Raw genomic sequence first — 25,983 nt, 5'->3', positions numbered from 1 at the left:
TACAGTCTGGGTTTCATTCTTTGGATCGGTGCAAATTTAGATATTTTCTTGGCCTAGCTTTGTTTGGTCTGGTTAGTGCTACCAATCTTTCTGAAGGAAGTATACTTTTGATCTTTTGCTAGATACAAGTCTATTAGGATCCAAGCTAATTGATACTCCAAGATTCTGAACCATAAATTAATAGTTCATCTGGGAGAGCTTATGGATGATCCAAATAAGTATAGGAGGCTGGTGGGAGTTTTAATTATCTTACTCTTAAGGAAAAATATTTGCATCAGCCCCACACCAGCACACACTCAACCTATTGAGTGTAAAAAAAAAAAAAAAAAAAGTGATGTGAAGTGTGTGCTGGTGTGGGGCTGATGCATAGCATTTCCCTACTCTTAATACCTAATTGACATGTCTTATTCTGTAAATGTGGTTAGACCGTTTTGGAGATGTTGAGGGTGTCATATTAGGGTTTCAATACGGTACTCTTAGGTATCTAAAAAAGGGTCTCTAGGATGTGGATTAATACATAAATCTAGTTGCCATTTGCGAATTGAAGGACATTCAGGTGCAGGCTGTTCTAGTTCTTTTCAGAGAGGCGAGTGATTTCACTATCAATAACCAAGCCGGATTTGGCGTATCATAAGGGATTGCATATTGAAGGACATCCAAGTGTAGGCTGTTCTAGTTGACCTTGGGATGTAATTTAGTGGCATGGAGTAGTAGAAACAAGAGAGCCGCTTTGCACCGGTCCATCCGTTAGTAAGGCTTTAACAGCCCCCAATAGTAGTCCGTCATGTCAGCAATTACACACAAATCACAATAGGGTCACAACACAGGATAATCGATAGTTTGAGTCTCAGTCAGAATTTCAGACCACCGAAGAACACCATCTTCGTCTCCCACCGCCGCATGACACATGTTCCATTACCAACTAGTTTCGTCGCCACCTGTCCTTCACCCACAAGTAATTTCAAACACCATATCTGTTGCCCACCAGTAATTTCGAGTAGATATAAGAAAAACACTCCAGAAAAAGAAAATGAAAATGATCCTCGTACAGAAGCAAACAAAACCCACATTTCTACACACCATTTATGTTCCTCGTACAACAATCTCACGCCAACATAGAACCAACGTTTCCAAGTGGCCTCCTCTTGTAAACCTCACACCACAATCTCACGTCAAAATATATAGCCATATTACCACTAAAGAAGCAGAATCAGATTAATTTGGAAATAAAAGCAAAAATTGCAGAAGAATTCGTAGGTCAGTACAATATTTGGGGGAATTCGTAGCTGCTAGAGGGCTAACGACACCAAATCCGTCCTCGAAGTGTCACGGCTTCAAGGGTTACGTTGTCGGCGGCGGCGGCTGGTAGCGAATCTACAAATTCAAACACCGCTGCTTGGGTTTCTGGATCTGGTCGAGAGAGACAGGGGAGGGTCACGACTGGGGGGGGCTTCAAGGTTTCTGGTCTGGTCTTGGGAGAGGATGGGCGGAGAGGTCTATAGGTTTTCTTGCCACCATCGCGAGGGAGGAGGCGAAGATCTCTGGGAGAGGGCCGTGCGAGAGGGGTCGAGGGATGAAGAAAAATGAGATATTGCCATCTCAGAAAGTATCATTTTTCGTGCAAGAGGGGGTGAGGGGATGAATTTCAGATCGACGGAGTTAATGGCGGAGACGGTTCCGTGGGAGGGAATGGAACCGATTTTGGGTTGAGTCCATGGGGAGAGAATGGATAGAGGGAAATCGTGCGTCATACCGTGGGGTTGAGGCACATGGTAGTCACACATTGGAGGGCTGTTGATGGGGGAAAAACAGTTTGACCGGTGTTAAAGATTAACTCTAGAAACAAACAGCTGCAAGATCTAGTGCTGAAGTTGCCTTTTCTTAGAAAATAAAATAAATAAAATTTTCAATTACTTATCAAAAAAAGATCTAGCACCAAATCATAATATTGAGTTATGTCCCACACATCACGTCAGATTACATGGTTAATAATTTTTCTTTGGGAAGTGGATTGCACTGTGGATACACCTCTCAAACTCTTTTATGATAATCCAGAAGTAATCTACATAGCCACAAATCTAGCTTTTCATCAACGAACTAAGAATATTGAGTAGATTGCCACGTTGTGGCAAGTTGATCGGTAGAGAAGTTTCTATCCCATAATTCTCTCGTTTCCTTATTCTCCGTTTACAAAGAAACGGTGCAAATGTATGCATAATTTAGGGTGGAGAAGTGCAATGTTTTCCTTTTTTTCTGTTCATCCTCAGTTGCAAAACCTCCCTTAAATTTAATTAACCATCACTTGATAATGTATATTGTCATTGTCATCAGTAATACCCAAGGCATGTTATTACTTCAACTATAGCATAAAGAGAAAATGAAAGAATTGAAAAGGCCATTGCATTGTATTTTGGTTTAACTTAAAAAATGGTTCATACTGACCCCTACCGACACCATGTTAGTATCAATATAGTGTTTAGTTTTCAGCATGTTTGTCTTCTTACCTTTCAATGTTGCTATCTCATTGATTTACATGCACTCTATAAAGAATGTGAGTTGGACCTTATAATATTAACTATTACTTGCCGATCCTGATATCAGTGGAGTCTTCTTGTATTGTCTTCTATTTCTAATGAGTATTGAGAACACTATTTTATAGCATGGTTTCGTGCTATTTGCTTGGTACCTGTGGATGCTTTTCCTATATTAACTTGTGGTGTGTACCTACTGCATGTTGCATTCTTTCTAATCCTATCTACGTGCCTTTGCAGAAATACATGCCAGATTTGGCTGCTCTTTTCTCTCATGTACTTGTCGATGTTAGCAGTGTGAAAGCTTTATGCATGCGGTGGTATCCTAGAGGTGAAAATCTTATGCTACCTCGATTATTGGAATTTTATTTATTTATTGGTAAATAAGATTTTATTGATAGAAAAATCGGCAAAAGCCAAAGTACATGGATCATATACAAGAGCCACAGCTGGGAGTGATGGTCTAGTAGTACAAGCCATTAAAAGCAATTACAATCGACTATTGGAACCATGTTAAAAAGAAAGTTATAAGTTCATCCAATGGCCGCTCACAATCTTCGAAGCTTCTCTCTTTGAAGCTTCTCTCGTTCCTTTCCCTCCAAAGACACCACCATAGGCAAATTGGAATCATCTTCCAAATTGTGACAATATGAGAAGTGCCTTGGAGACCTCTCCATGAAAATAAGAGGTCGATCACCCTTGGCATCACCCAAGTTACACCCACGATAGTAAAAAAGTCATTCCACAAAGTCGTGGCAATCTCATAATGTATTAGTAGATGATTGATGAATTCTCCGCTCTTTTTACACAAACAGCACCAATCCATGACTATGATTCAGTGTTTCCTTAGGTTGTTGACAATGAGAATCTTCTTAAAAGAAGCTGTCCATACAGAAAATGATGCCTTTAAGGAGGCCTTTGTCTTCCAAATACTCTTCCACGGGAATGGATTTGCATTATGCTTATAGATGGATTGGTAGGAGTGTATTGTGAACTTCCCTTTCACAGAGGGCGAGGGGCACCAAAAATACTTGTCTTCACCTCCCCCCTCATAGGAACTGAATAGAGTAGGTTGTAAAATTCAGAGATGAAGTACTCTAATCATGGACAGTTCTAAAAAATGTGACATTCCATTGGAGATTGCCGTTATATTGGTCAAGGAGGTCCACAATCGAGGTTTCCTTTATTCTTGCTATACCAAAGAAGTCTGGATAGGATTCCTTAAGTGCCCTTTCACCACACCATATGTCATGCCTGAATATGATTCGGAACCCATCACCTGCCTCAAAACGGGTAAAACTAGAAAATATAGTCCATCCTCTTCTGATGTGCTTTCAGAGCCCCATCCCATTTGATCCACTCATCTCGTTCGAGCACCAATCTCCCCATGCTCTACCATACTTTGAGTCCAAAACTGTTCTACACAAAGCTCCATGTTCTATGGGATATATCTCCATAGCCATTTGCCCAACAATGCCTTGTTAAAAAGCCTGTAAATTTCGGAAACTGAAATCTCCTCCTGAAATTTGGGAACAAATTGTGGCCTATTTTACCAGATGAAATTTGAACACATCTTTCATCCCTCCCCATAGGCTGGGCTCATCCTCACATGATTATCACCTGATACTGTTAACATGTTAAAAACAAAACATGAGTTTGATACTCAGTAAGCATCTTCATTATACAGTATTCAATGGATTCTCTCGACTCTGATGTCTTACAATTGACTAGCATTTTTGAGCTGTTCAATTGGTCTTGCTTCCTATCCCTTTTTCTACTAAAATTGGTGGATGTAAGCCAATGGTAATTGGTCTACTTCAGTTTTTATCACACGATAACATATTATCTGGCTATGATGCATTCTGCATTAAGATGTTGGATACTATGGAGGTTTAATTAGCAAAGTGGAAAACAGATATTTGCGAGGGTCGATGTCGTAATTTCCCCTTTCTGGATTCTACAAATATTTGAGAGGGTCACTTGACTAGTGAATCCTAGTTCTTATGGTGTCTGGATTCAGACCCTACGGGAGAAAGGGTCACTTGACTGACGAATCCTAATTTGATATCTTGTTTGATATACATGATTCCTTGACAGGATGTTGCTGTTTTGACCAAAAGTTGATTTATACTTTGTAATTTCTGCTGCCTTCTAATCTTTTCTATTTTGGGTTGGTTAGTATCATGGGTGACTGGTCAGTCATTCTCCTCCTCCCTTCCCATTAGTTTTAATTAGCGTATGGGCACAACTGGGCGGGCATTCGTCATTGGGGTTCTTCAGCCATGTCCATACTTTAAGCTTGGTAAAGCGGTGTGTTCATTTAGTTATCAATATTTTCTCAGATCAGAAGAAAGCCCCTTCAAAGGAAAATAAACATAGAGCCATGGATGATATCAGAGAAAGCATAATGGAGCTTAAATACTACAAGGAGAATATTTTCAAAGCATCCAAATCTAGGAAGTGATGCAAACGGGAAATTGCTGCAGCTGGATTCTTTTTATGGAAAGTTTCAATTTCAAATTCCTTCATCATCACTAACTTTTCTCAAGAAGGGTTCCAGTCAGGTGTAAATTCTTCGGCTGATTGTTGCTTTTACAATCTCAGATTCTAAATTGATTTTGGATTTGAACCAGACATATGGCAGTTCCATGATAATTTATGCAAAGCTACGGCCATTTCATGGGCTGTATTTTGATTTATATGATTAATGCTTTAACATTGGAAGTTTTTAATTCCTACTTGCTGGCAGTAATACTCACTATTCTTCTTTCCCACGCTAGTCCTAAATAGGCAGATTCTCTTCTCTCTTCTATATTTAAATATCTTGCAAGTGATCATAAATGTCTACGTGAATGCATTCTCAGGTTACTTTGCTGTTGGTTGAGTAAATAAATTTTGGTGTTATTGGACATTCAACGACATATCAATCTTTCAAAAGCACTCAATTTCATGGATAACCTATCAAACTGCACAATATGCGATGCATATGAGGTCCGAGTCCCAGTGAAATTCTAGTATTTATTTTTTTATCTCCTCGGAGTGGATTTAAGTAAGAATAATACGACTACATTAAATTAAGGTTGCACGTTAAATAAAAGAAACTTCAACTGCTACTTAAACGGAGGATACAAAAAATACCGTAAAGGGAATACGACTCACAAGGTTTGAATCGGGTTGCAACAGATTAGTAAAGATTTAGTTAGAAGGCTAAACGTGATGGCACCGTAAGTGTAAAACACCATGCTTACATTAATACATTTTCACAATGGGTAATATAATACACCTATACCTCATTTACTATTGATTTACTATCCAGTTATTTTTTTTTCTTCTTTGTTTTATGAATCTGGATTAAAAATCTCAAAACATGACTTTCTTGTATAATCTAAAAGAAAAAAAATTCAATCAATCAACGTAATAATGTAATTTAATTAAAAATCAATTCAATTTTATAAAAATTGATGGTCATTTTAAAAATTGATGGTCAAAGAGCAAAAAGAAAAAAATAGTTGAGTACTAAAACAATAATAAAGGAAACGTAAGGCTATCATTACCCTTTCACAATATCTACAAGCCATTTCATTCCTTAAATAGCTATACACATGTCCAGCTATTTGATTTGTATTTCCAAAGTAAGGCTAACCGAATACTTAAGGTGGCTTGTCTAATATTTACAAATATAGCTTACATGAATGGACAGGTTTACAACATGAAATAGGCCTATTCGTCTATTGCTTGGGTTAGGTTGGCTCTTCCTCCTCGAGTATCACTCTTGGATCTACCTCTGCACCAAAGTTTACGGTTTTGATAACAAAACTGTAAGCAGGTTAGGCAGCTATGACAAGACCGCTAATGTGAGGAACCGTTTGACGTGAAAGGGAATAGACCATTCTTGGAGTTGAGTGGAAGACAAAAGATGAGAAATACTCTGTGGTCTAGGGAAAGCAGTAGCGGGACATGAAAAATGCAGTTAGTCCAACACTACCCCACCCCAATAATTCATGGGGACTCTCTCTACTTGTATGAATCTCGTGGCGAAGTTTCGCAGGATTGGTTTCAGAAATTCTTCATCTCTTCCCGTGATGATTGACACGCGATACGATTACGCACACAAAGATATAGCACCGAAAGTAAATGCATTCAAATCTCATAAAACACGAAGTAAAAATATTCGTATACATAAGGACAAAACATTTATTATTTCATTCTTTGAAAGGGGGGAGATTACAGAGTATACATGAGACAAAATTCCATAACATCCTCACACAACATTTACCCCCCATTCCTCTACACTGTCTTAGAAGCTAACCTACCTCACTATCTTAGAGTTACGACGACGCTGTAATGCTCATTTCTTTGTCTCCTTAGTCACTTGCTTTCTCTAAAGAATCTAACTCCAAGGGCTCTCATATGTTTATGATCTCAAAAGTGAGACTTTGGCTTTTGCCTTAAGCCTTATATAGCATAGGTTCGTTAGGTGTCCTTCTAACTCTAGATGTGATTGAATAGGAGTCCTTTAGTGTTGATCTTCCTAGTGCAGGACGACAAAGACAGAGTGGCAGGGCATGATCCACATGTCCTTTCGGCTTGCCTTATGTTCAATGCTTAGTCTCTCTCCGATCGGGGGTCTCCCATGCGGTGGTAGACCATACCTCTGGGCTCAGATGATATGATATGTCGAGTCATAATCCTTTTAACAGACCCACTCCTGATGTGACTCTTTATATGGAGTATGGGCTTTTGCGTACAACACTGCCACCATTTGAGTGTTCCTGTGTAGCCCTGGAAAGCTGGTACACGTGTCAAGAAGGGTATTCTCCTTAATAGTTACTCGCTTTAAGCTCGTTCTTCACCTTTGTACGTTAGACGGATTTTCTAGCTCGCCTACTATAAGGTGAAAAGTCCCTTATCAGCCCTCGCCATGACGTGTCAGTTAGGCTTTCTACATAATGTTGCCTACCCATATGTAGGATATCGACAATTCGCAGCACCTGCGACTATATTTCACATAACCAATGAAATGGTTTGTCATCTTTCCTTCCACTCAACTCCATTGGTGGTCTCTCCAAATGCGTTGGCGCGACCCTCACAAGTAGACTGTGCATATGTTTTTTAGGCAAGCTGTAGGGACATATGAGTCTTGTCCCCTCTATTCGGTCCTACCATTCTTCAATCCAGCGTACGCATGGACGACGACCGAGATTCACAATTAATCCTTAACCAATCAAAGATGAGAGTTGTCAGGACCATGACTAATAGCGCTGCACATATGAGAGACATTTCGTCATCAGTCCCCATCTCACTTCCGAGATCTCTAAGTATTTCGATACATTTTCTCTCTTTCTTATGTTCAGGACTTCAAAAAGGAGGTTAAGCTCAAGGTCTTTAGTGACTAAGAGTCAAACGACTTCAGTGCAATGGTTAGTGTTAATTCATTGTTTGGGTAGGTTCACTTCTACGATGAAGGTAGTAATGTGGGGTAAATGTCTATGGGTATGTTCAGGGCATTCATTGTCTACTTTTGAGTCTTTTTCTCTCATGAAAGGGTACATTTTCTCATTATGAAAATGGATTACTTTGATGATGTGATTAAAAAGTACTTAATGTATTAGTTTGAAAAGGATTTATAGGTCAAGTGTGTATCAAGAACCCCCAAGCTGGAATGGAGCATTATCTCGATGGAGCTTCTCTGGTTACTCAGGTGCGCTTAAGATTTGAGTTAAGATCCCTTGAGTTGTCGTCAGGTGACAATGAGATCAGGCAAGATGGAAACGCTCTTAGGTCGACGTTGTTGTCTCTCTACTTGTGGAGGCTAGAGGATGGTAGGTCATGAACGCGCTAGATGCAAAATTGAGCATCACTTGTTATGAAGTCACTCACGTGATTGTTACCCATGGTGTAGCGAAATGAGCCAGATGTGTGCACAAACTTTGTTGGGGGGCTGTAGTGACATGTTTTAATAAACCAAAAATGGGTGTCAGCGGTGGAGAGATTCCACGTGTTGACTCAGGTTCAGAGATTCCCCATGTTGATTTTGTAGAGTGATTCCATGTATTGTCTTGGTGGAGAGATTCCATGTGTTGACTCAGGTTGAGAGACTCCCTATGTTGATGTGGTGGAGTGATTCCACGTGTTGACTTGGGTTGAGAGGTTCCCCATATTGGGTAGAGCGATTCTCTGTATTGTTTTGGTGGAGAGATTTCACGTGTTGACTCGGGTTGAGAAACTCCCCACGTTGATGTCGTGGAAAGACTCCACGTGTTGAATTGGATCTGAGATCCGGGAAATGATATGATATGAGATGAGATGTTTACCGTGTATTTGGGCACTAAATGCTTGTTAAGATTTACAATGATTCGTGGCTATGTTGTTTTACTTGGAGAATTTGTTCCTCAGTATACTTTTGATATATATGATTTCAACTTTTATGTACCAAAACTTTATATATTTATATTGTATTATATTGTTAGTATTGTTCTAGGTTTCAACTTACTAAGGTTTCATTGCAATCTCGTCGTGGTAGTAGTCCCACTATAGTTTTGTCCCTCTAAACCGTAGATTTTGACGAAGATGAAGTTTAGGAGGCTTTGAGTAGGAGGGACCAGTGCCGCCCGAGGAATAGCCATGGGGGCCTGATCCCATTAAGTTTAGGATATTTATTGTATTTGGGCGACGAAGAATTTACGGTGTATTTTTATATGAGTTGGGCAATGAACAACTATTGGTTTCTATTTATATTATGGATGAAGTGGTAGTAACTTGAGGATATTTATATTAATGGGAGAGCAGTTTACAAATCTCTAGTACAATTAATATTAGTCTTCTTGATGGCCTTATTGTATTTCGCTGTGACATTGATATAGATGTGTGATTAGCATACGAGCACACAAGATCCCCACGAACATAAGGGATGTAGCCTTTTAGCATGCATTCTAGACATTGCGATTCCTTGCCAAACCACATTCAGGGGGCCAGGGGCGCCACAAATCCATCACCACCATTAGTTTGTAAAGCTTTAATGGATTTGCCAAACTTTTGTTTAGCAAAACATTTGAATTTTAAGAAATACTTAAAGATACCAGATTTGGCATATAAGGGAAACATCTGTGTGAACCTAGAAAAGTAATCAATAAATGTAACATAGAACTTGGACCACTTTTTGATTGAATGGGAGAACACCAAACATCTGAATGTATTACATCAAGAGGAATTGTAGACATCCAAGAGGAACTAGAGAAAGGGAGAGTCTTGCTTTTGGCTAATTGGCAAGACTCACATACAAATGACACATGGAGATAAGACACCTTCAACATTTGTAGGATATCAGCAGCTCGAAGATCAAGCTGATGGTGCCAAGTAAAGAATCAGCGGAGACTCAAAGGAAGGCAGAATAACAGTTTTAGTAGCAGAATTTGCAAACTTGATGGGATAGATACCATTTTTACTAGGCCCTTGTAAATGAATCCGCCTCGTGAGATTGTCATTCACAAGAAAAAAACTTGGATGTGAGTGCAAACCAACATCATAATCCTCACAAGAAACGCAAATGAATAAAAAATTCACAGCAAATTAGGGCAGTGTAGGATATCATTTAAATGGAACTAGTGGATGTGATATACAAACTAGAACCATTCTTAATGACAAATTCTTCACCTCCATTATAAGGTTCGGTGATGGTAACGTTGTTGAGATTTGCAATGCTGCTTGCATTATCACCACTTTCTGCAAACCAAATTTGTTTTTCATCTAAACTAGATTGTTTGGTGGCCATAGAAACAAGCTTTGATGGATCGTGACGTCCTTAGTATGAGAAGTTCATGCAATCGAAACAATCTAAGGCATGATGTCCACTTTTGCCACAAATTGGTAGGGAGCACGGTAGCCAGCATAAAATATATTATTTGAGTGCTTGTCACCTGAAGATGCAGTGGTCTTGGTAGGGTGGCTAGTTTGTTGTGAGTACTGTTGTTTTGGATGACCATTATGGCATTGAGGCTTGTAAGGGCCATTTTTCTTTTTGTGAGAATAGAGTGCAAAGGAACCCGCATCTTGAGTACTTCTAGAATTGTGGTTAGTAACTAACGTTTTATAAATCAGTAGGTTAGTTTGAAACTCATTGAGACACCCCCAATCCCCGCTTGGGATGGAACAGAGACTTAGAGCGTCGGGACATGCAACACTAGGTTACATACCCCCGTTCATGATAGTTAATATGCAATGCATCCTAGTATGTAATTAGAAGTATGCAATTATCGCAGCGGAAATAAAATGTTAAGGTGAAAAATATGCCAGAATAACTAAAATATCCCAACTTCATTAGATAATCATCATGTTTGAAATACGAAAGTAGCATAGACTTATATACAAAGTCATATCATTCTCTTAATGCGATCTAAAGCATAAAGGACTTGGGCTATGAACATCAAAATTAAGTCCAGCTTCCTCTCCAAATCTGACTCCTCCTCAATCATGCGAATCTAGTGCTCCATCAATCTCATCCTGGTCAATTCTTAACACAACTTCTATCATTCCGAGTGGAATGATAGTGGTCCCATAAAATGGTGAGATTTACTCGAAATCTCAGTAAGTTAAACAACAAACTGACACAAAGATAAATCAATCAGGAAAAATGATAAATATGTGATGCATAAGATGCAGAAAATTAGTATACATGTCTCCCATCCAGATTCCATAACATATTTAAAAAAAATAAAGATGCCAGTTTTTACTCAGTAAGTAATTTCATACAAAAAAAAAATGACTTTTACGAATGTAATATGCAAAAATGGTGAAAATGTCATCATATGTTATATAAGTATGCACTCAATGTGTCATATAACTAGATAAATTATGCCCAAAATGATAATTGAAGAATAAATGAAGCATTTATCAATAATTCATAAGAAATTTATCAAGGTGTAAGTTAGAGGCCAACTTACAAATTTCTAGGAAATTTAGAAATTAGCGTCGTAGCTGCGTAAATTGTGTGTATACTAAGTTAGAGTTAATACTCTTATGGATAGATTCAAAATCAAAGGTTTCAAAAAAATTGGTTATTCACAAAAATACCCCTAGACTTTAAAAATTACCATTTAGGCTCTAAATTTTCACTAATTGCAAACAAACTCCCAATTTAACCAAATTTCATGGACTTCATATTTTTGGCATTCTAAAACCATCTATGCCCTTAGATTTTCAAAATTCAAAGTGGAACATGTCCAATTAGTCCCAACCCGTAGCATGCATCCTAGTTGATGCCTATGTGTATTTTCAACTATTGATCCCTATGAATGCATGCATATGAGATTTTATTCAATCACTAATGATCACCAACGTCTTTAGGGACATTATGAAGTCTAATCCTTGAGTAATCAAGTTCATCCCAACGCTTAATCAAAGCTAAGAAATCCTTAATCACTAATATGCTTAAAACCGATTCATGTTTGATAATCAAAACAAGATAGATTTAAAAGCTATCATGATATGTTTCTAATCACAAATTTAGCTTTCCATAATCATGTTAGGATAATGATAGATCATATAAAATCATGATTAGGACATGCCATAGCTAAATTTCCAATTAAAAACATTCAATCATTCAAGCCTTCCTTTAATTGACCCGGTTTTACATTAAGCATCATAACCTTCTCAAAACTCAACCAAATTTCATACCAACACTTGGAAACAAAGCTTGAAATGCTAGCTAAGATCAAAAGGAATAAAAATTACAAATTTTGTGGCCTTCCAAGCACTCTAGACTGCCTTACACAAAAGCACTCAAGAAGCCACCAAAACTCACTCAGTTTGCACTCTTTTGATCTCTAAGAAGGGGAAATGCTCTTAAGGTTCACGATGCTGCTTGGAGCTGTGGTGTGGGTGAAATGAGAAGGGGAGGAAAGTATTTATAGGTGGACAAGGGGTGACGGACATTGGCTTGGGTGCTTGGTGATTGGGTGAAGTGGGAGGTGCTCAAATCTAGAAAATTTTCAGATTTGCTTGCATGAGCTTAGGTCACTTGTGCATAATGAAATAGTGCCTTAAACCACCATCATTTCCTCTCCAAAGTAGCTTCAAGGGTCTTGTAGATGACTCCAGGTCATGGGGCATCATTTGGATGGCAGAAGATCCCTCAAACCACCCTTGAAAACAGGTGGATGAAGGTGGTTTTGTGGTGGCAGAAAATCAGTTTGATTTTGGATCTTTTTGGACAGCAAAAATGAGTCATAATCCTTCATGATGGTCATGTGATTTCTTGGTGATTGGGTGGAGAAGGAGGTGGCATGGGGTGGTGGTGCAAACCATGGCAGGAGACTAGTTCAAATTCAATCCAAATAGTTCCTACACAAACTAGACCAACGTGTACTCGGTATGATTCTTTGAGTTGGTTGATGCAACCAAATTCATCCAAGGCTCAAACTAAGTTTGGGAGGGTCTCATAAGGTGTTTAAGGAACATACTACCCTTGAGAATAAACCACAAAAATGTTGGGCCCAAGGGCAAAACAGTCCAAGCATTACAAATGGCAATACACAAAACCGATTGAAGCATGGTTTGAGCTAGTTATGTCATTTTTCTTAATGACATGTGGAATGGTTTAGTTAGGATATTAACATGGTCTAATCATGATTTTAAGGGAGTATTAATTCAAGAAAATTTGAATTAAAGAGTTTAAGAAGAGATTAAGCATGATTAAGCTACAAATCATAGCTTAAAGTGCACTAACCTCAAATATGATGGTTAATGGCCTTAGACAATTTTCAAAACTAAATTTGGGTACTTTGAGTGTGATTTGGGCTTAAAGAAACCAATGGTATGATGTATTGGGCCTTTGGTCTTTGAATGGTAAAATGAGTCCAAACCTAGCTTTGGGCCATATGAGCTTGAAAAGGGTTAATGGTCCAATCTACACCAAAAGCCTTATGCCTTCCTATACTTAGGCCAAGACTAGCCTTGATTTTCTAAGGGATTGGTTCAAGGTTTTTCTTGGGCTAGGCCTATAAATGCACTTGGGTCCTAAAAATTCTCATCAAAATTACTAATGGGCTTGCCTCTCTAATCCTTAGTTCATTAACACTAAGTACCAACATTAATACTAATCCCACTATCAACCTTTATGAAAGTGATTAATCCAAAAATAAAAGTCTAATCTAGAGTACTTAAGGGTTAATCAAGAGTTAATTAAGCAGGGTGTTACACTCATCAAAGGCAAGAGATGAGGTTTGGGTAGCAAAAGAATAAAGGGAAACAAATGCATGACAGGAGGTCTTCAAACCACTGATGATATATGGGATCAAATTGTCATCATCAACAGGCTTTCCAACTATAGCCAATTGGTCAGACAAGAGTTTAATACTTTGTAAAAATTCACCACAAGTCTTGAAATCATACTAGAGAGATTGAAGTTGGAGCTTCAAACTAGCAATTCAAGACCATGTTTGAGAAGAAAAGTGGGAGATAAGAAAGTTCCACACCTGTTGTGAAGAATGAGGGCCATATACCATGGCCAAAACATTTTCTGAGAGAGTGGCATTCAACCAACTTAATAAGAACTGGTCCTTTTTAAACGAAAGGTGTGGCACCCCGTTCCTTATGAAAGATTAGGCAAGGTTCTATGGTGCCAAGGTGCTGGTCGATTTGTTAACACACCAGAGGAATAATAGGCATGTAGTAATCTAGAGGGAAGTACACATGTCAGATATTTAGTTTACAAACTTGCAACGAAATCAAAACAAAACACGTGGTGACAACGTTGTCAAACAAGTACCAGAATACTATACTATACAAAAAGAGGAATCTTGCCCTTCATTAACCTCAAAGTCTTAGATCATCCGAAATACATAAGGTTACTCGCCATAAGGTGGCAGACTGTGACGCCCCCAAACCCCCTGCTTGGGAATTGACGGAGACTGAAGTGTCGGCTCATGTAACATAAGGTCACATACCCTCATTCATGGCAGTAAACATGCAATGCACCTAGCTTGTCATTATGCTATAATCGTAACGGAAAATTTTAAAACTAATCATAGGTTGAGCAATTTAATATGGTACCAAACAAGAAAACTATTTATCCCAAAATTATCTTGATAAAAAATTCTTCCAACACAAAATAAGGGTTTAAACCACAACCCTTTTCCCAAAATTATCCAAATGTAATCCCAACATTGTTTCATTCCATTTTCCAAAATTCTGATTTAGGATCCTTTGGATTTCCTTGACTCGTTCTAATATTCCTACTATCATGATCATAGCGTCCTCAAGACTATCCTCATCTGTAGGCCGAGAACTAGATGCTAAGCTTCCATTGACCCTTTAAGGATCCTCATTTCTACGTTCTTCACATTTATGTTTGAACTCACATTACATGAACAGCTTGAAATAATTAGAACATTCAGATACATAAACATGAATATAACATATGAAGACTCAACATGGCATATATCATTTTCCAAACTCCAAACATGTCATTTAAATTAGAAATTCCAGCAAGTGTCATATGAACATACAATGTATAATCATGGCATGCAACAAAATAGCATTTCATTAACCAAAACAAGTAACCAAATGAAAAGTTTACACAAAAACATAAATATATTAAGAGGCTAACTTACAAAACTCCAAAAAGTATTTTTCCAATGATCAAGCAAGCTGAAAGTGTATATTGTAACTATTAGACATTTGAAAGCAAACATTAAAACCAAACATGTGTTTTGTCCACTAGGTTTTAGACTTCCTAACCCTAATTGGTCATGAGCCCTCTTTTGTGATTTTCATAAATATGTTCACACATGCTATGAGAACCTTAGGGTCGAGTATGTGTGTATGTGTAATAAGAAGTGTGGTTTCATTCCAATCAAACCATAGTAGCCGAAAAGCGATAACACTCAAGATTATGCTACCTCAAGTGGTGATTAAGTAAAACTCTACATGAAACCCTAGTTATGGCCAAACAACATCCAAGAGGCTTCTCCTCACTACTTATCTTGCCATGAAAGACTTGGTTTTTGAAGAAAACCCTAAGGACTAACGAAACTTAATCTGGATTTGGAGCATGATTCATCCTTCCATTGCTGAACCTACTACTCAATCACCTCATTTGTACTTCTTATAAAATGCAACACCACCTGTGTTCTACTCAAATCGAGATCTCCCACCAACTCCTTTAGCAAGTGCGTGTGAGTGTGAGAAAAGAATGAGGCTAGGGTTTGAGTGTTCTTTCCGTGCTAAACTCCAAACAATGTTCTTGACTCTTCCTTCTATGCTTGCACGAAAATGGTGTTTGGAAGGATAGAAATGATGTTTAGCTTCTAGAATCCTCAAGCCTCCCAACGAGAAATGGGTGATCGATAGTCAAAGTGGACTAAGTGTGAACTAGGTTTTTCTTTTCTCTCTTGGTGATAGGCATGAGAGTGGAGAGAGGGGAGAGTGTAGAGAAACTTTTGCTGAAAACGCAAATGCCCTTTCGGTTTCTCTCTTGGTGGTATGGTCGAGTGTCCTAAATGAACTTCTTTAAATACTTCTCTTATCCACACGCCTAGGGTACACTAAGATTCATCACTTTCTGCATGTATGACAAGTGTCTCACCCCCTGTGTTTGGATAACCAGTCCATTCCTGTGACGCCCCCAGCTCATCGCTTGAGATGGAATAGATACTTGGAGCATTGAGACATGCAACACATGGTTAGTTATATACCTCCGTTTATGACAACTAATATGTAATACATCCTACTATGTAATTAGTAGTATGCAAAAATTGCAGTAGAATAAGGGTGACTAAAATAAAACTCATGCCGGAAAGAATTAAAGATCCCAATTGCATTAATAACCATCATAAGTTCAAACTTAAAGATAGCATATCCTTAATACAAATACTTAAACTAAGTCTTAATAGTTAGATCAACTCTCTCATATGCTCTATCGTATGTAGAGTTAATGCAATAAACATAAAAAAGAGATCTAATCTTCGATCAAGTTCTGGCTCCTCTTCAACCAATAATATCCATCGGTCCATCTTGTCCATCATCTTCTGATCTTGACACAACTTCTATCATTCTGGGAGAATGATAGTGGATCCACAACTTCTATCATTTTGTGAGAATGATAGTGGATCCACAAGGGGTGAGATTTACTTGAAATCTCAGTAAGCTATCAACCAACGGGTACAGAGATAAATTATGCATGATAAATTATAAACATGAGATGCATGTTATGCAGAAAATCAGTATTTGAATATAACCCGGGGAACAATTTAAAATCTTATGTTTAAGTCCTATAAGTTCATCCCAACACTTAAGATGGATTAAGGCCAAATTACCACTAAAGCATCCATCAAGCATATGCATGATGTTTTTAGCTTTGCTTTACCAAGAGATGTTTTAAAACCTAACTAAATCATGCATTTTCATTCTTATCCCAATCACAAGGCTTTTGTAAATGCTCATTATTCAAACCTAGGCAAATTAATCAAAACATCTAAGATAAACATAAATCAAGCAAAACCAAAGCATGCTAGATGATCAACACAAGATATGAACTTATACCATACCTATCATGGTATGCTTTCAACCTTAAATTTAATCATTCCAAATTCATTCTAAGACATTAGTGAATCATATAAAACCAAGGTAATTTATTCATTCAATACTTCCAAATTGACCCAGTTTGCACTTAGCATGGTAATCCTCAATTAAAATTTCATTCCATGCCATAAATTAAAGCCTAACATGCTATGTTAATACTAAACAAAGGTTAGGGCAAGGTTACTTACAAAAATTGTGGACCTTGAGCTCCCAACACAGTCTCTCTTCAAGAACTCTCTCAAACTCACTCAGTTTTACTCTATTTGCACACTAAGAGTGATATGAACCGGTGGGAATGGAATCCCTTGAACCCACAATCAAATTTGAAAACTCACCCAAGAAAGCCAAAATCAAGCCAATGGAAAATTTAGACCAATTGAGTAACTCGTTTCAAGAACCTATATTATATGAAAATCTAGACCCGTTGAAGAACCTGTCTCAATAACCTAAATTATAAGGAAGAACGCCACAAAGGTTGTGATTTGCCTTTGATAAGTTCAAAAGTTCATTCAAGAACAAGAGGAGGTAAACTCAACTCACAATGAATAAATTGATCAAATTTCATAAACTCAAAATGAGGCTACAAAATGTATATTTAAATCAAAACCTAATTAAAACTCTAGCCAAAGTAAATCCTCATCTTCCAAAAATACCCATGAGTGAATAGTATCCTGACTATAGTACTCAGCTACAGTAACTTACATATCTCAATCCCACAAAATCCCTAGGTTAACATAAAATCATTTTCCAAAATACCATTGGGCGAAATACAAGGCCTTCCAAAAAGAAACCCTAACTACAAATTAAAACAATCCCTAAACTACCATTAAAAACTTCTCTTGAACCCTAGTTCATAAAAATAAAACATATGTGGGCCAAACATCCTCAAGCCACGTTATTCTAGACTAATTCCTATAACTAATAAAATAAACCCTTTTAATAAATTAAACAATGTCCAAACAATAACTCTAGCTCATGTCATCCATAACTTGTATCAAGTGGATCAAAGCTGGATCTCATTCTTTGAAGCCCATCTTGAGTGTTGGAGTCTTGCTAGCTTCATCCCAAGTGGATTGCATCAATCCTTACATTGCCTCCTTGATCTTCTTGGCTCTTGACCTTGTAATTGGCCCATCTGAAACTTGCAAATGACCTTTAAGATTAGGTGCATCTTGGTGCCCATCTAAGAGAAGAAAGGCTCTAAAAAACTCAAGAGAAGGCTTTGAGAAGTGGTGTGAGGAAGGGAGGAGGTGAAAGAGGTATTTATAGGGCTTCATGGAGGGTGAGGGGTGGGTTTGGATGAAGAAGGGGCTTGGGACTAGTTGAAGTGGGAGGTGGAGTGTGGAGGTGCAAGATTCAGCTTATGTCATAACTTGTGTAGGTGAATAGTATTCAAATTGTTCATCATTTCTACATTTAAGGTGTTGCATTGTGTTTTATGGCTGGAGATGCTACCATTGTTCCAAAAATCAAAACAAAAATGCAAAGAATGCAAGTGAGGTCATGCTACATGACGTCAGGTAGGGGTCTTCAAATTCTAGCCAGATTTCATCAGCTCTTTATCCTATCTCCATGGCTTTGTTTTGTAGGTATGATGACACTTATTGATGGAATTTCTCAGGAGGTGGAAGGTGGAGGGATTAGCTGCCAAGTGATTATTTGGAGAGGCCATGGAAGGGATGAAATGGGGTGGTTATCGAGTGGCTCTTTGTGCCAATGCCAATCGATTTTGGCACATCTATGGGGAAAATTTGGTCAATAGTATCATGAATAATTTGAGGGACCTCTTAGGGATTGGAGGGAAGGGGTGGTGGCTTAGCAAAGAGTAGAAATTCTTTGAATGGTTGAGGTCCTCAGTTGGGTTTCAATTAAACGCCCTAAGGATATGGTTGGGTTTTAAGCTTGATTTCTTGGTGCCGTTTCGTGCAAAGCTAGGTCTACACCTTGAGTGATGTGGTGAGTTTTGAAAAGTGAAATTGTTCTTGAAAATTTGATGGAAATGGCATGGGCTAGGGGCTGGTTTGGTGAAGTGCACATGGAGGTGCACCTAGGTGCCGATTGGTGGTGGTTTGGGCATTGACATGGCTTGGCTCTTATTGACATGTGTTGGGTCAAGCCTAAGCTTCTAAGTTAGTCTAAGATCAATAAAATTTAATAATAAAACCAAAAATTGTAGATCATAAATGTGAAGAAAATATTTTGAAGAAAAATTATGCAAAAATATGGTTTGAGGTTACTAATCATGTGTGAGATGATTAGTGCTTCTTAACTCAAGTTAGAAGCTTAATCATGATTGGGTGGGAACCGTAGGGGTGCGTGGTACATCTTGGGCCTAAGGAAAACTAAGGGTATGGTGTATGTGGGCTTCATTTAGAAGGATAAAAATGAAATACAAGGCTTTTGAACCCTATGGGGTTGGGCTTGTTGGGCCACTTGTGTAAGCCTTGGGTGTGGGTTATTGAATGGATCATATGTCCAAATTTGAGGGCTCATCCATGGTCTCAAAGGCCTGCTAGGTTTGGGTCCAAATAACAAGTTTTTCTTAGGTTGGGCGGCTTGGGCTAAAGGCCTTCACTTTCACTAAGCTAGGCGCAAAGGCTTCATGCCTACTACATATTAGGCTTAATTTTTAAGGTTCTTCAGAAAAGGCCTAAAACCTTGTAAATCCCAAATGGGTCCAGGCCTATGGCACCTCTTCCTAGCTCATCACATCCTTAGTAATTGAGGGCCCTTAATTAAACACTCTTGGGCTTACCCTAAACCAATCCATACTTAGTCTTTTTTGCTTAGCCCATCAAAAATGCCAAGTGTCATACCAATATTGACCTCTTGATAGTTATTCTAAAAATAAAATACTAGAACTATTCCAATAATTCTAACTAAACCCAAAGTGTAATTCTCATGTTAAAACAAATAACTCTAAAATAAAAATCACAATCCTATGCTAATTAAGATCATGGGTGCTAAGGTCATATCCTAACGGGCTTCCATCAGGAATTGTAACTATGACCATTTGAGGTAGTGATTATGTTGGCAGGTTACACGTTCGTGCACACGTTGTTGATGCGAAAGACCTCATTGCACCAGAATCAAACAAGGCACATGCCAGATATATGTAAAGTGTGATATTACCTAAAGCATAATCATCAACTAGTATATGATGTAGTACTAAAAGTAAAGGAGATTAGAGTCATTACTAGTATTTTCCCTTAGTACCCCTCTTTTTATTTTCTTAGAAATTAGCCTCTTCTTAGGGTTAGAAGCATTTATGCTTCCTTTAGTGTTTTGAGGGCATTCTTGAATCATATGGCTAAGCTGGCCACATTTGTAGCATACCCCTAATCCAACTTTGCATTCACTATCGTGGACATTTCCACGCTACCACCAAGTAGCAGGTGGGACAGGTATGATGCCCTTTTCCTTTTTAACTCCTTGTACTATCCTTCTGTTAAGGTTACTTCCTCCCGCAGTGAAGGGATAAACCCTCTTCCTTTCTAGGCTAATCTGAGCTACTATGTTTCGTTACTCTGCTTTTGCAATCGAAGCCACATTAACCATCTCTTGGAAGTTATTGATGTGGAAGCAAGCTATTGGCTACTGATCCGGGATTGTAGTACGCCGTGAAACTTTTGAGCTTCCATCCTTTCTCAATGTATTGTTCCATGGTGAAGTTCCTTGGCACTAAGGTGGCAAACTCCTGCACCTTTTGTGTCTTCATTGATTCTGGGAAAAACGGATTATCAAACTCCTCCTTGAACCTTTCTCAGGTCAAGGTAGCTATGTTGCCTAGCTCCCTTATCAACAACCTTTGGTATCCCACTAGATACCAGCTTGCCCTTGTAATAGATGCCCCTCATATTGCACCTTCTGCTCTTCAATGTAGCTGCTGATCTCGAAGGTCTTATCGAGATCGAGTAACCACTTGTTGGCCCTCATGGGTTCTTCAGTTCCCATGAAGTTAGGGTATCTGTATATCATAGACTTTTCATACAATAGACTTTATTTTTCACTTGCTCTTGCCTTTCCACCTAAGGGCGAGGCTGCTGCTGGTTCTATCTAAGGATAATCTCTTACTGCTACTTCATTGTTTCCGTCATTTGACAAATTATGTCCACCAAATCATGTCCTCCGTCCAATGGGCGATCTTGCTCCTTGCTAGTGTTAGAACCTTCAACGTTCCTTTCTCGTCTATCACGTGCCATCTTGCTTTAGTCCTTTTAATTCCTAAGATGCACGCATATTAGATCGAGCTCCAACTTCAAGATTCAAGCATAGTCAAACTAAAGCTTCAAACCTACATTCTGGCACATTATTCCTAAGGACTTCTAGTTTTACCTAAAGATGCAATTGCTTTGATACCACACCATGTGATGCCCCCAACCTCCGCTTGGGATTGGACAGGGATTTAGAACATCGGGACATACAACACATGATTACATATCCCCGTTCATGACAGTTCATATGTAATTCATCCTAGTATGCAACTTGTAGTTTGCAATAATAGAAGTGGAAATAAGGGTGACAAAAATATTTGATGCTAAAATGAACTAAATATCCCAATTATTAATAAACCATAAATAGATGCTTCCTCACTTAAGAGGTCCACATAAGTTCAATATAAAGTGGGAGATGGAATCTTCTAATACAGATGCTACATAGTCAGATAAACTCTCGTTATCCGTTTTATGGTGTATAGAGCCATTACTATAAATACTAAGATTATCCAGCCTCTTCTCAGGAACGGGCTCAACCTCAACCATTTGAAACCAGCAGTTCATCCAGCTCATCGTATGTCAGTCCTGACACAACTTCTACAATTCCGAGAGGAATGATAGTGGGTCCACAATGGTGAGATTTACTTGAAATCTCAATAAGTTAAACAATCAACTTGCACAGAGATAAGATATGCACGATTAATGATAAAAATGATATGCATGCCAAAAAATCCGTATTTGTCTCCTATCAAGATTTCTCAACATTTTTTCAGAAAAAACTTTGATGCACATTTTAATACAGAGAACATTTTTCACTTCATCTTTTTCAAAAACATAAATTTTCTTTGTTATTAAAGGCATTGTTAACAATAACATAACATATGGTATCGTCACAGCTCCCCTATATGCACTATGAGTACCTGTCGGTGACCGTAGTACAACTCATGTTGAAACTATATTAGCTGCAAACTCATTTCCCAATGCATTGATATCACAACATTTCGTCATAACATAACATAACATCATCATAACATATCATCATAATGTATGCACCCACCAGCACTAGGTGCCATAAATGAGTTCGCTCCGGCATTCTTTAAAAATAATGCATTTGAAGCCTGTAGACGGTTCTTTGTCAATCCAAGGGTTCCACTCCATTTCTACTCACTCGAGAGTGGACAGAGGAGGTCCACTAGGATAATTCTCCATCCTAACCTTTTGGTCGTAACATTTTTTTTCATGAACCTTACTACATATACATATGTCATGAAATACATTTTCTTTTTCAAGCATAGCATGAAAATAGATTTTTTCATGACCCCAAATGTTAGGATGGAGAATTATCTTAATGGAACTCTTATGTCCACTCTTGAGTGAGTAAAAATGGAATGGTAACCCTTAAGTTGATAAAGAACCGTCAACGAGTTGCGAACGAATTCTTTTTAAAGAATTCCGGAAAGAAGTCATATATGGCACCTAATGTTGGTGGGTGCATATGCTATGATGATATGTTATGATAATGAAATGTTATGATACTAATGCATTGAGTTATGAGTCTACAAACAACGTAGTTTCAATGTGAGTTGTACTATGGTCACCAACATGTACTCACAGTGCAAATGGGGAGCTGTGATGATACCATATGTTATGCTATGTTAATTATGGCTCCAATAAATAAGAAATGTTATGTTTTCGAAAAGATAAAGTGCAAAAATAATGTTCTTAGTAAGAAAATGTGCATTAAAGTTTTTGTTTTTTGAAAGACGTTGAGAAATTTGGATGGGAGAAAAATACGTGTTTTGTACATATCAAACATGCATCTCATATTTATCATTAATCATGCATATCTTATCTCTGTGCAAGTTGATTATTTAACTTACTGAAATTTCAATAAATCTCACTGTGGTAGTCCCACTACCATTCCGGGGGGAATGATAGAAGTTGTGGCAGGACCTGCGTATGACAAATAAGATGATAATGAACTTGATTACGCCGAAACTACTATGCGGTGTTATAATATAGTTCAGGATGTTGATCCACAGGGAGACAAAAGAAACACTACAAGACTCAAGCTTAAAAGAAAAGATCAAATGACAAGATGACAAGAATTTGAAAAGTATTTTGAAGTATACCTAAAACACATAATTAAAATGAGATTATGGCATAGATAAAAAGGCAAGTAAAGCTTTGGGTTTCCATCAACCGGATCCAATACTTTGACTTTTCCAATCCAAACTATACACACGATTAAGAATTATAATACCAAATTCCTAATTGGCAGATATGACAACATGCTCATTTAGTTTCACAAATTTAACTCTAGAATCTATTCCCCCTTTACAAACCATAGCTTTCATGTATGAAAAGAAATATCAAATCTAAAGACGTCACTATATTCACAAACAATAGTGTAGCAAAAGATCACATCAATAACATGAAAAACCTGTTTAAGTCACAATCATATATTCATAATCCTATAGCTCAACAAAATCAAACCATAGTAAGATTTAATATAATTATCTCAAACTTATAATATTCAAAACAAATAGAGACTCAATCATAAAATCTTAAACAATAAAGCTTAATCTGTGAATTAAAATATAGTCAAAACATTTTCACCAATCAATTTCTACCCTAGGCTTTACCTAAGCTTTAGTTCTCTGCGGGAGCACCAAAAAAATATTTTTTTGTTTTCTCCTCTAGAACTGTACATCCCCCAACCCCCTCCATCAATATCCATATCTTTGAATTCCACACATTAACCACCTCTCCAATATCCTATTTTCAAAAACTGCATTTCCATCCACCTACCAACCTAAAAAATTGTTACATTTGAAAAGTCCCCCAACGTTGAAGAATCCTCATCATCCTGAACTTGCATTTCGGACATTAACATCTAGAGGTTATCAATGGCTTTGCATATTTCTTTTATGGACTCTGAAATTAAACATAAAAAATGTGCTTAGGAATATCTCAAAATAAATAGAACCTAAATTCAAGAATACAAATTAATTATTATGATTTCTATTCACATTTTAGCATTCTGGTCCAATAATAGGGTATTTAGAGTGCACGTTAGTACACTCATCAGAACTCCAACCCTTGGCTTCAGATGGTTGAGGATGAGCCCGACCCTTATCAGACACTGGATTTGATATTGATGTTTATCGCGATGGCTCTATACACCATAGAGTGGATTTAACTTGTTTTGTTTTTGAAACTTTGATGCGATGTCTGTAATAAGGAGAATCTATCTCCCACTTTATGTCTAAACTTATGCCTTACTATGTGGACCACTTTAAGTAAGGCAATATCTATCTATGGTTAATTTGATCTATTGTTTAGTTCATTCTAGCATGAAATTTTTATAAGTCACCCTTGTTCCGTTTCGATTATTGCATACCGCTAGTTGCCTAGGATGCATTGCATATTAACTGTTATGAACGGAGGTATATAATCATGTGTTGCATATCCCAATGCTCCAAGTCTCGGTTCCATCCCAAGTAGGGGTTGGGGCATCGCAATATGTAACATGGTATGTGACAATTAAGCATGTACTTGCAATAAATGACATGGCATGGAATAGTGAACAATTTATAATAATCATGAATAAAAAGAATATGACAATAATAATCTTATCACCATACATACATAAATATCCCAAGAGTAAGTTAGAGACTGACTTACAATGATTGTAGTATAAAGTACGTAAAAAGGAGTGAACTGAAATGAGATATTTTTATAAAGTTAGAATATCTCACTAAATCTCATACCAACAAACTCACTAACTTAAGGATAAATTACAAAGTTACCCCTCTACATGTAAGACATTACAATTTTGCCCTTAAAATAAGGATTTCGTATACTAAAATCCTACCAAAATTTATATTCCTCATGTAAATTTCGTCTTAAATCCAAATATGGAATCAGAAAAATTTAAATCAATATACAACTATACAAACCATGCTTGCGCCGATTCACATATGGGCCAAAAACAAGCTTTTTGTTGCATCTTGACCAACATCAATCTAAATGCTTAAACTGATCTTTGCAATACTTAAAAAATCACATTAAAGGTTCTAGAATCATGCTAAGATATCAATATATATATATATATATATATATATTTATATACCATAAAAAGGTGACATGATCGACTTCAATTCCTCTAGTGGGCAATGCAATAATGGCACATACAATTGGCACTTTGGACACTTTTGAACAAATTCTTCTACGTCTTTCAGGGCATGTGCTTAGTGGTACCCCTCCTTTACCACCTTTCCTGCTAATGCCCTCCCACCAAAATGATTCCTGCATACCCTTTCATATATCTCGACTAGTACGTATTGCGCTTCTTCCAACGAGATGCACCTCCGAAGGGATGTCAAGTAACCTCGCTTGTACAAGACCCTGTATACCATCGTGAAGCATGATGGCTGGCTTTTAACCTTCCCCACTTCCCACTTCTTGTTAAGGAGTTCATTTGCATCTAGGTATTTTATAACCCCTAGTGCCCATTCTGGTGCCCTTGGCCTTACTTCCGAGACTTTGATTCCCATGGCTAGTACATCAATCATTCTAGTGACCATCTATTCTGGGAGAGGAGAGTCTTCCTACCCCGAGGTAGCCCATGCTAACTTTTTAGGCTTATGGTTCTTTCC

The 25,983-nt window shown here is 37.8% G+C and overlaps 1 protein-coding gene across 2 annotated transcripts in view; it reads left to right on the top strand.

Moving 5' to 3' along the window:
* Positions 1 to 5,269, top strand: part of LOC108989697 (oligoribonuclease) — a 36,874-nt gene extending 31,605 nt beyond the window's left edge. For both annotated transcript variants that reach the window (XM_018963404.2, XM_018963405.2), the window contains 2 exons: positions 2,772 to 2,862; positions 4,874 to 5,269. In XM_018963404.2, the coding sequence (XP_018818949.1) occupies positions 2,772 to 2,862; positions 4,874 to 4,995 (213 nt within the window). In that variant the 3' untranslated portion in view covers positions 4,996 to 5,269. The remainder of the gene's footprint in view (positions 1 to 2,771; positions 2,863 to 4,873) is intronic.
* Positions 5,270 to 25,983: the final 20,714 nt, after the last annotated feature.

Source organism: Juglans regia, chromosome 14 (genome assembly GCF_001411555.2).
Source record: "Juglans regia cultivar Chandler chromosome 14, Walnut 2.0, whole genome shotgun sequence".
Taxonomy (NCBI): Eukaryota; Viridiplantae; Streptophyta; class Magnoliopsida; order Fagales; family Juglandaceae; genus Juglans; species Juglans regia.
The sequence above is the reverse complement of the archived record's forward strand: the minus strand, read 5'-3'. Positions and strand labels throughout refer to the sequence as shown.